The sequence below is a fragment of the Doryrhamphus excisus genome, chromosome 3, assembly GCF_030265055.1.
Source record: "Doryrhamphus excisus isolate RoL2022-K1 chromosome 3, RoL_Dexc_1.0, whole genome shotgun sequence".
In the NCBI taxonomy this organism is placed as follows: Eukaryota; Metazoa; Chordata; class Actinopteri; order Syngnathiformes; family Syngnathidae; genus Doryrhamphus; species Doryrhamphus excisus.
The window spans coordinates 2716224-2727986 of record NC_080468.1 but is presented as its reverse complement, the minus strand read 5'-3'; the positions used below and the strand labels follow the sequence as shown (position 1 = coordinate 2727986).

Here is an 11763-nt window from a genome sequence, read left to right as displayed (position 1 = left end):
TTACAAGAATCTTTATGTCCTGGAGGAAGAACTTATGCTGTTTTCGCTCTTTGGACCGTGACCATGCGGACAACTTTGTGGAATGTTTAGACTTTTTTGGATCCTTCTGGAATGTTGAGCGACATGAATGACATTGTAATAATAATAATATTCATCATCATTTCTTATGATTGCTGTGACTTTGTTGGCATGACAGCTGGTGTCAAGTTTCCCTTGTGTCCTCTGAGCGTCCTCAAAAGCAGCTTTTATTACTGTCACCTTGCTTGATTGTAACTTTATTTGGAACGTGACACAATATTAATGCTCATCAGGCATATTTTTTAAAGGGGACCTATTATGCTTTTTCCACTTTTCTGACCTATAAATGTTAGAATGTTGCATTGTCGTGTTAAACCAGGCCAAAGTTTCAGATAGGGGTTTTCGCAAGGGATGAGCAAGTATACCACTATCTGTATACACCGGAAGTGGGTGTGGTTTAACCAGAAAAGGGTGGGGCTTACATCAGTACATTATTCTAAGTCTGAAATTGGCATGGATTGATTGCTATATTTGTTATGTAGCAAATATAGCAATCGTTGATTATTATATTTATTATTTATTATTTATTATTATTCCGCTATATGTGTACTGTGTATGTGTGTAAGTGATCTGTAAGATTTTATTTATTTATTTTTTTTATGATCTATGTGAAGTTGTTGATTCATACAAGCATGCAATGATGGCAAACAAGGAAATAATTTGTCAGCCTTCCATCCATCCTTTTTCTATGCCGCTTATCCTTGCTAGGGTCACAGGTATGCTGGAGTCTATCCCAGCTGTCTTCGGGCGAAAGGCGGGGTACACCCCGGACTGGTCGCTAGCCAATCACAGGGCACATATAGACAAACAACCATTCACACTCAAATTCATACCTATGGACAATTTGGAGTCGCACCTATTTTATGATGACTTTATGGAATAAGACAAAAATACATTTCAAGGGAAAAAGTTGCTAAGTGATTGACAAATGTCAAATGCACCTCATGCGTTATGAGACAAGTTTACCAAGTAACCGTAGATACAAACCAAAATAGAGGCGAGCTGAAGAAAACATAATAATGTGGAGGCAGTGTGACCAACGCAACACAAGCCGCTTTTAACTTGCCAATTGCACCGCGTACGTGAATGAGGCACCGCTGAGATGCTCGCTGTGCGTGACTGGCCAATCATGAATACAGAATGTGCATTTTCTTTAAACACGACTACGGATAATGATGAAATGTATAATGTGAAAATGCATTATCCGTAATGGACACTCGTTTATAAGAAGTATCCGGCCCATCCCTACTTTGCACATTTGGAAGTGAGTCCTGAAAGAAGTGGCCAACTGGGAGCCAGGCTTCCTTATATGGGCATGCTCGGTTGGCTATATACGTTCTAGGACTGCCCTCCTCATAGCTCTGTTTTGCTGTTTACGGTTGTTAGCTATGGCTACCAGGAAATCTTCCTACGGGGCAAGCTCAAGCAGAAGCAGTTGGGGTTAGTGATTTCCAGCAAGAGAAAAATATTTTCATCTCTCAATGGCATTTCATGCAGGGTTGTTTTTGTAAACATGAAGGTGAAATATCCACCAATCAATTGCATTAATGTCGGACACACTATGCCTGCACTCAGTAAACACGGCCCAACGTTACCACTCTTTGGGTTCATACACGTTAAGTCCGGGGGTCCAGCCACTAGCTCATGAGCTACTTGTAGTTCCTCACCACTTTTTTATTAGCTCTGCAAAGGCTTTATTTATTATCATTTATTATCAACTCCTATACCCACATAATTAGAAAGTGGGGTTTCAGTAGTAGTCTGGAAGTACTTGTGACCAATCACAGCGGCGTGGCCATGCTTGGGGCAATTTAAACAGAACTTTTAGAAATTCAAGGAAATACACCTGGAATAGGTGCAGATTCTGGAAGAGCTAGAAAGTTTTCTGTGCGGGTTATTGTGTGTAGCTGCTCTGTAGGAGTCCTCAACTCAAAACAAAGGGCCGAAAAATGAGCATAATAGGTCCCCTTTAAAATTGAAAATTGTCCACCAGGAGGCGCGCTATGTTGCCCTAACAACAAAAGTACTATTCATTTTTTGTTTGCATCAATGGACATCTTGGTTTATGCAAATTTAGCTAATTAGCTAATAGTAGCCACTCTTGAAAAGCAAGCCCTGTAAGATGACTCCTAATTGAAAAAAAAATTAATTCAACTTTTGGCTTAGCGGCCATGCCACCTGGTGTTAGCGTGACTAGCGAGGTAACAGCTAGCTTGGCCGTGAGCACCTCCATTTTGGTCAAAAGCACAAACTTTAAAGAAGTGACAATCACGTCATGTCTTTGTTCTTGTGTAGCTATTAGGACATGCTGGAAAGGTCCACAATGTCTTGTCATGGATATAAATCATCAAGTTTCTTTGGATTTTACAGCATCACCAGCAACCCCCCCCCCCCCAGCCCCTCCATCTTGTCTTGTCTTGTGGACATGTCTTAACGTGACTAGGAAGTCTTTAACTTGTTGATCTGTTCTGCATGTATACACACTTTTGGGATTAATAAAATACTTTCTTTTTAAACAAATACTCTACCATATTTCCTCTATTCTCCCGTATCCTTTATCTTCCCTGCTTTGCTTGCTTCTTATGCCTCGTTTTGTCCCGTCTTGTACTTTTTTAAGAGCCTCTCTCTTGCACTGTTCTCCAAAAACCTAAATCATGGAATTCATTAACTCTCCACGCAAGTGACTCGATCTTCTCAACGAGAAGCTCAGGTTTGAGGGAACCTGCCTGCCCTGATGAAATGTTCACCGCAGGGTACGTGATGGACAGTTGGGGGAAGTGTGACTGGCGATTCTTTCCATGGAGGACATCGAAGACGTCTACCTATTCGGAACCTTGATAACAGGTCTGTTGCTGATTGGATTGGGAACTTTCCTGGTGTATCGCAGAATTCGTATAATGGAGACAGCGAATCGAGTTGGCCCACAGCTGCCTGTCGTGAATGTGAATCACAACAAGGATGCCATCTTGGAGAAGATTTCAGCTTTGCAAAGGCAGTTGGATTGATTGGGAGACCACAATGGACACTAGGATAATAATAATAATAATAATAATAATAATAATAATAATAATAATAATAATAATAATAATAATAATAATAATAATAATAATAATAATAATAATAATAATAATAATAATAATAATAATAATAATAATAATAATAGATAGATAGATAGATATAAAAACACAAATATAAAATACAAGATAAAAGAACAAAAAATGAATAAGAACATACAATAAATAAGGGGGGGGGGGCATGTGATGTGACGCAGTTAAAGAGAGTAAGCTAGTTTGAACAGATGAGTTTTGAGTTTGGATTTGAAGAAGGGAAGGGTGGCAGAGTTACGGAGGTCTGGTGGCAATGAGTTCCAGAGTTTGGGAGCAGAGCGGCTGAAAGCTCTGATTGACAACGTGGACGAGGTCAGAGAGGTAAGGGGGGGGGCAAGGTTATGGATGGGACTTGTAGGTGAACAAAAGGATTTTTTTAGGTGATTCTTTGAGTCACTGGGAGCCAGTGGAGTTGCTGCAGGATGGGGGTGATGTGGTGGGATGAGGGGGTTCTGGTGATGATCCGGGCAGCAGAGTTCTGAACCAGTTGTAGTTTATGGAAGGATTTTTGAGGGAGGCCGAAGAGGAGAGCGTTACAATAGTCGAGGCGGAAGTGACTAGGATGGCTATGGACGAGGATGGCGGTGGTGTGGGGGTTGATGGAGGGGCGGAGACGATTAATGGAGCGCAGATGGAAGTAGGCTGACCTGGTGACGTTATTAATGTGGGATTAAAAAGATAGTGTGCTGTCAAGAATGACACCCAGACTCTGGAGAGGACTCAACTTTAGAATTCAGTTTTATTGCTGTTGATTGATGTGGATGATCCGGTCTATTGGAATGTGGCTTCCCAAACTAACCCAAACAATATACTCAATCTGGATTCAAACAAAAAGACACAATTTCAGGCGTGGAAAAGTGAGACATCCCATCCCTCCTGGCTTCTCTGGAAATATCCGTCCCTCTTGCAGTTTCGAATCCCCTTCTACTGTCCCATACAAGGGAAGCAGAGCCTTTGATATCTCCAGGGGTCCTCTTTGAACCTCTACTACTGGCTCGCTTCTTGTAGAACAACATTAGGGTTCAATTCCACTTGGTCTGGTTTCATGTGGGAAAGTGTATTGCGTCATAGTCGCGTCCTTTATGATGCATTCCGCTTTGAAATTTCCTTACAATCATGTTATCTCTGCGATGTCTTATCTTTTAATTAGCATTCTAGCGTTATGAATGACTGAAGTGAAGGAGACTTGTGTTCTTCACCATTTGCGATCTGTATAATTATATTCAAATCAAATCAGTGTAGAATATATATAAGCTTTATAAGAAATACATATGTTGGCTTCCATGAAAATACCTATTTTGTGTTTACATATATGACCAATATTAGATTTATTATTGCTATGTGTACATATACACAACCAGTCAAACGTCTTAGAACACTCAAATATCTCTGAAGGAAAAACTTACATTTTTAAGTGTTAAAGGGGAACTGCACTTTCTGGTGGAATTTTGACCATCATTCACAGTCCTTATGTGAAGATAAACACATATTTCTGTGCATTTTAGCGTGAGAAAATAAGATAATGAGCTAGCTAACAATGGACGTCATGGGAAGTACCGATTTTGATGCTTAAAGCCCTCACAAAATAAACCTAAAAAACCAACAACAGTGTTTCATGTACATAACGGACTTCTAGAAGCTACAGCGATATTATTGTAGCAGCTAACGCAAAAAAAATGATACTTATGCGGTGGATTAATGCGACGTCTCGCTAGCCGCTAGCGTCAGTGTCACTCATAGACGGAAGAGTGGATACTTTTGCTACGAAGACTCTTTACTACTTACAAAGTGAACTTTCTGTTGCTTCTTGGACATTTCTCTCAAAGTCCAGTTCTTATCGTCGAGCTTCATGTGTTCATATGACAACAATATTCAAAGTTACTCGCAGCGAGGAGAGTGAAACCACATACCCAGTGACATGCCGCTCCACTCACGCTCACGCTCCTCTCTTTTTATTCTCTTGTCGGGGGTCCCTACTACATGGTCGTGCAACTCTAAGGGGGGGGGGTTGCAGTTGCACAAGCTGTTTGTTTGTCTATGTGTGTGTGTGTATCTGAGAGTAATTACTTTTATTGTTTTATGACTTCTTATCTTGACACATTCTTGCAGGATTAACATGAACATCTGCAGGGTTGCTGTTGGCGCATCCAGGCAACTCCAGGACCTGGGGGGGTCGCTGGGGGGTCGCTGATCAGGGTCACGGGAACATTCATTCTTCAGCACATTCAAACACTTTCTATTGTCTAAGCAAATGGATGTAAGGATGATAACTAACGCTGTAGTCATTCTATCTACATTTTATTCTAACGTGTTTCGAAAATTGTCAGGGAAATCTCGTGAAGATCACCAAGACAAGTTTTTTCAGTTTGAGGTGCTGAGTATACGTCTGGGACCCTACTTTTCCTGTTTCAATAGGGGTCATGGCTTGGACAAGGTTCCTTGCCCTTTAGAAGATGCGTCTTTAGTTTGGACAAGTTGTTATCTGGGCGGCACGGCGGTCGAGTCGAGTCGCAGACCTCACAGCTAGGAGACCAGGATTCAATTCCACCCTCGGCCATCTCTGTGTGGAGTTTGCATGTTCTCCCCGTGCATGCGTGGGTTTTCTCCGGGTACTCCGGTTTCCTCCCACATTCCAAAAACATGCTAGGTTAATTGGCCACTCCAAATTGTCCATAGGTATGAATGTGAGTGTGAATGGTTGTTTGTCTATATGTGCTCTGTGATTGGCTGGCCACCAGTCCAGGGTGTACCCCGCCTCTCGTCCGAAGACAGCTGGGATAGGCTCCAGCACCCCCCGTGACCCTCGTGAGGAAAAACGGTAGAAAATGAATGAATGAATGAAGTTGCTATCTGGATGCAGCACGCTTCTTCTAACAAGGTGGTGCTCAGGATGCTCTCAGGTGATCATAAATTTTCTTAACTTGACAATACAATGGTGTAGTCCCATAATATAGTTGGACTCCTGATACAATGATATATCACACTTGTCAGTCACATGAGAAACCTATATATTGACCATTGTTAGAGTTCACATCACACAACAAAACAACAAAGTGATATACTGGGGTATCATAAATTTCTTTCACAAAAATGTTCATATGCTTCGTCGACATCCAGGCAATGGGAGGGGATGTTTAATGTCAGCTGACTGATGTCACATGACATCTACAAAGTGACGTTTATGGGATCGACCAGTACATGACTAAAAACAGCAAGTAGACTTGACAAGTTGTTTTGGTCGTGGACATAACCTTTGGCCTCATCTGTGAAGTTGGTGATGTCAAGGTGTTCTTAGCTGCTAGCATGCTAACGTGACCAACCAAATTCCAAAAGACATCCTTTTGGAAATGTCCCAGAGTAAATCAGCTGATTAGTGTATTGAGGTGATTGGGGGCAGGGGGATTAAGTGAACGTGTTGACAGCTATAAAGGTATGTCAGCTGCTAGCTAGCTAGCTTTTAGCAGGATATGGATGTCCATCATTCCTAAAATGTCCCAGTGTCTCCTTACAGATTTGTATTTTTAGTAGTCGACACATCGGGCCAAGGCTGGATCATGTTCCATTTTTTAACGAGGAGCAATCGCAGGGGTGGAGTCCTTCCTCATCCCTGCGACCTGTCGAGGCGGGTCTCTGCAGTGGACTCTCCTGGTCGCTCATTGCCAAAGCGGGCGAGCCTTCAGCAGGAACCAGGATGGATCAGGTCAAATACGGCGTCCAGGAAAAGCTGGAGATCGTGGGAATGGAGGACGAGGACGGGAACCCCGTCAGCGCTCTAAGCATCTTGTCGCTGCTGGAGCGCGTGGCTGGCATCATTGATAACGTGCAGGCAGGCCAACGCCGCATGGAGGATCGGCAGCTGGAGCTTGATGACAACATCAAGAGTGTCCAGGGGGACATCCTCAAGCTGGCCAAGGACCACTCCGACACCAGCGGCTCCGTGGACAAACTTCTGCAGAAAACACGCAAGGTCAGCGCCAACGTCAAGGACGTGCGAGCGCGTGTGGACAAGCAGAACGTGCGTGTCAAGAAGGTGGAGAGCGCCCAGGACCAGCTGCTCACTAGGAACAAGTTCAGAGTGGTCATCTACCAGGTCACTTCCTCTTTGTCCTTTCCAAATAAAAGCACAGCTAACCATTCATGCTCATGATCTTCCTCAAAGAGAGTAGAATACAGCAGAACCACTTCTTCTAGAAAGTTGACCGTAGGTCTTTGTCTGACCCGATGCTCATGAATGCACCTTTCACAATTAAAGACAGGAGGTGACTTAGTTATTCTTACTTAGTTATATATTAGTTCATTCATTTTCTACCACTTCTACTGCTGGAGCCTATCCCAGCTGTCTTCAAGCGAGAGGCAGGGTACACCCTGGACTGGTGGCCAGCCAATCACAGGGCACATATAGACAAACAACCATTCACACTCACATTCATACCTATGGACGATTTGGAGTCGCCAATTAACCTAGCATGCTCACATTTTGGAATGTGGGAGGAAACCGGAGTACCCGGAGAAAACCCACGCATGCACGGGGAGAACATGCAAACTCCACACAGAGATGGCCGAGGGTGGGAATTGAACCCTAATCTCCTAGCTGTGAGGTCTGCATGCTAACCAATGTAAATGTTATTTAAATGTCTGTAATTCCCAAGAATGTTCTGTCCCAAAAAGGATTGGAATTAGAATGCTTGGGCCTCGGAGGAGGTCTTCAATTCAGTGAGGGATGATGTTTTCTATCACTGGGAGTTGAAATGGAAAAATAAACAAATGTTAGCTGAACGAGAGTAAAGCCGACAGCTGCTGCGGATCTTTGACACACCGTTCTATTCTGAGATCACTATGATGGGCACTCACCGCCGCACCTGCTGTCTGCCATCACCATGACAGCCGATCACTGGTCGCAACCAGCTAGCATGAAAACATTATTCACTAAACTACGGTCAATCTTCATCAAGCTCATTTGCCCGTGAAAGAGGGTACTTCTGCTCTGACCTCGTACCTGAGGAACAGGGAAACAAGGCAATGAGTCAGGTTTAAAAAAATTATTTTTGACCAATGTCACATAGAAGGCACAAACTGAGCTGAGCTCCCTACAAAGAGAGTACCCCCGATGGGTGTAACCAGGGCTGTTGACAGGTTTGACTGGGCCCGGGACACTAAAATATCTATAGTGAGCCACTGAGGCTCTTGGTTTCTTCGTCTATTTTTTCTCTTTTCTTGTCTTTTCTTTGCTCCTGACTTGTGCATGTTGGCAAACGTGTCGTGTTTTTTTTGTTTTTTTTTCCGCCTTAATCAGACCAAACCATTTGTCATTAGTGGTCTTGACTCTATTTTCAAAGACGTTCATAGACGACATTACGGTAAACGTGAATGCAAGCGTGGTGACGTCACTCGTCATGAGCCAATTAAATTGTTTGTTTACTGCCGGGAACCATCCATCCACTTCCTGTGCCGCTAATCTTCGAATTGCCATGGCTTGCTCAAAAGTAAGACGTCGATGGAGAAAAGCGAACAAAAGTGAAAGGACGGACCAAAATGTGTTCATTCTTCCAGCATCAACGTGTCTCATATGCTCTGAAACTGTAGCACCTAGTGTAAAAAAAAATATATGCGCGACATTCATTTATAACACTGCAACGTGCAAATGAGTCTTCTCCAAGGACAGTATGGATACTAGCAAACAACAACGTCTTTGCTAACGGGAGAGTGGAGTTCTTCTGCTTCAGAGATCTTACTGAAAGGTAAACATTATACTGTTGAAGCTGAGAACACACAAAAAAGTCGCTATATTTGTCGATAGTCGCTTTCCAGAAAATATGTCATCAAAAGGGGTTGGATTGTTGCCAAATCTGGCTAGATAATCGTTACAGATCGTTACAAATCGTGTCAGAAAGACAGACGATTCCAATGTATGCTTATCAAAATAAAGCACCGTAAAACATTTAAAATCGTTTTCAAACTAATTGTGGTCAATATGTGCGTAAATCATAATTACAATATGTATCTATATAGCATAGATAGATATGCATTCTTTCAATACATTACTTAAAATTGTTTTAAATTTTTAAAAAGCCTATTTTTATGATGTGGCGGCTTTTATTTTGTAGTGGTGCTCCACCACGATCAATTACATGTAGCAAACCCTGATGTTATTAAGATGTAAATATTATACACACTGAACTTTAGTTCCATAAACTATTGATTGTCCGTTGGTCCCTCCATGATGTTGTGGTGTTGTCTTCAGGGGGATGCTGAGGTTCCATCGGTGGCCATCACCAAGGCTCCAAAGGTGGCAGGCCTGGAGGCTTTGGAGCTGGAGGCCGACGCCTATGACATACCGGCTGACCTCTCCTCGGATGAGGAGTACCTGAGCATGGAGGAGGCGGACCCCTCTAGAGCAGCCCGCTTCAAGAAATCCATGGTGAAGAGCAGTGAGACCCTCAAGGCTGCCTTCTCCAAGGAGAACATGAGCAAGACCAAAGACCATCTGGGTACCAAGTTCCACAACCTGGGAGAGAAGGTCATGCCCCCTGAACGGCGTGAGAAGATGCACCAGGCCGGAGAGCGCCTCAAGCAGAGCGGAGAACGCCTCAAGGAGAACATCGCCAAGAAAGCCCCCGCTAAAGACACCTTCCGTATCAAGACCAAGAAGGAACGTGCTGTGGCTGAGGGCCAGGAAGGGGGCCAGGAGGGCGCCCAGCCTCCGGGGGTTGCCTACACCGAGGTGGTCTCCAACACCAAGAAGGAGGGGCAGGTGAAGGACGCCAAAGTAGAGGATGATTAATAGACCAAAGTAGACCACAGGGGAGCTGGTCTGATTGGCACCTGCTGGTGTTCTTATTACATCTTTCTCTTGCCTTATTTGCAGCATCACCGTGTCAGGACAATAATCATACAAAAGTATTATACAATTTAAAAGAAGCCTTTCGAGGTAACTTAGCAGACTTTTTCTGTAGCTTTTGAGGGGGGCGTCACTCTTAGAAAGGAGAGGGGATGTGGCCATCATTTACAATCCTTATGTGAAACATTAGCGCATATTTCTTTCCCTTTTCTGTGTATTATAACACAGGAAGTCTAGTTAATATGAGTGAGCCACCAATGCATGTCATTGGGACACACCTATTTTGACTATGAAGAAAAAAAATCACTATCGCAATGTATTATATACGTACATTCTGAACAAGTACATTGATGATAACATATAATACCTACAGTATTTTGTCCTACGACAACGTCTGCTCTCATTGGGATGCCGATTAGTGGACTAGCATCAATAGTATCTTTCAGCACGAGACGTGTGCTTCCCGTTGAGCTGGTAAATTCAAAATAATCTTCAGGGCAAACAAGTATCTTGCTGAGTCTTTGTAGCGATGTTGTTGGGTCTTGGTTGTGAGCTGGTGTCCTTCAGTCTGTCCTGTTGTTTTGTTGGTGGCTTGTGGAATCTCAAAGTTGAACAACTATTATGGCTTATTGCCACAACCTTCAACAATACACGTCTGAGACATGATTTACTATAACCTGGTGTTAACATTTTAAAACTAACACAGAACCAGCACCATTAGGTAGCGTAACTAGGAAGTAGCTTGAGTGATATAGGCTAGGGTTCATGTACTTGGTGTTCGCTACTACAATAACAATATTGCTGTAAATATACAGGTCAGTTATGTCAACGCAACGCTGTTGCTGTTCTTTTTAGTTTTTTTTGTTGGGCTTAAGCATGAAACTAGCGCTGTCCCAATGCCGTGTATTGTTAGCTAGCTCGTATCAACTTTTCTTGCATTATAATGCACAGAAAGGGCAAGAAATATGTGTTCATTTTCATATAATGGTTGTGAATGGTAAAAAAAAAAGGTTCCCCTTTAAGTACTGTCTGTTATTTGCTTCCTTGGCAGTGCCTCTTTGTACCCTGATATCACATGGTAAGATAATGTATACAAGTCCACAGCAAGAAGTGCGACAAAATACAGCATGCTCAAAAATGGTGTGTGTGTGTGTGTGTGTAGCGATGGACACTTACCACCCTCAATAGTCGCCATCTTGGTTTCACACCGGAAAAGGCAGGACTAACCGGACAGGTTGCAATTCATCATTAAAACGGTACACGTGAACAATGACAGTAATCACTTTGGGACACACTACACTGTCAGAATTCCTATACTTGTACTGATGCAAGTATTCCATTTGAGACCAGCTAAAATACATGTCAATCAGTTCTTGGACATCCCCTGGTGGTCATGACAAATATGATCAATAAAATGTTTCAAGTCAGACATCTTCTTTTTTCATCTTATTAACGTCACCTATAACATTTACACTTGACATATGTTTTCTTTTTTATTCAAAAAATAAGAAAGAAAACATTAAAATTGACAAGCTGACCATATAATGACTGCATGAACATTTTGTACAACAAAAATGTATAAACGGGAACTTTTATTCAGCAACGTACAAAAGAGAACTTCAGTGAGTGGTGAAAACCAACATGTAGACAAATATTCATACAATAAATGTACATATCTGTTATGTGCGACAATTCAATTGAAAAAAAATGGACATTAAGAACAGCAAAAAAGTCAGCCTG

The 11763-nt window shown here is 42.6% G+C and overlaps 1 protein-coding gene across 1 annotated transcript; it reads left to right on the top strand.

The window, feature by feature from the left end:
* The first annotated feature begins 6797 nt into the window (after positions 1 to 6797).
* On the top strand, positions 6798 to 11652 carry cavin4a (caveolae associated protein 4a). The gene is made up of 2 exons (XM_058068813.1): positions 6798 to 7275; positions 9427 to 11652. Exons 1-2 carry the CDS (start codon positions 6877 to 6879, stop codon positions 9964 to 9966), a joined length of 939 nt encoding a protein of 312 aa, XP_057924796.1. The 5' UTR covers positions 6798 to 6876; the 3' UTR covers positions 9967 to 11652.
* Positions 11653 to 11763: the final 111 nt, after the last annotated feature.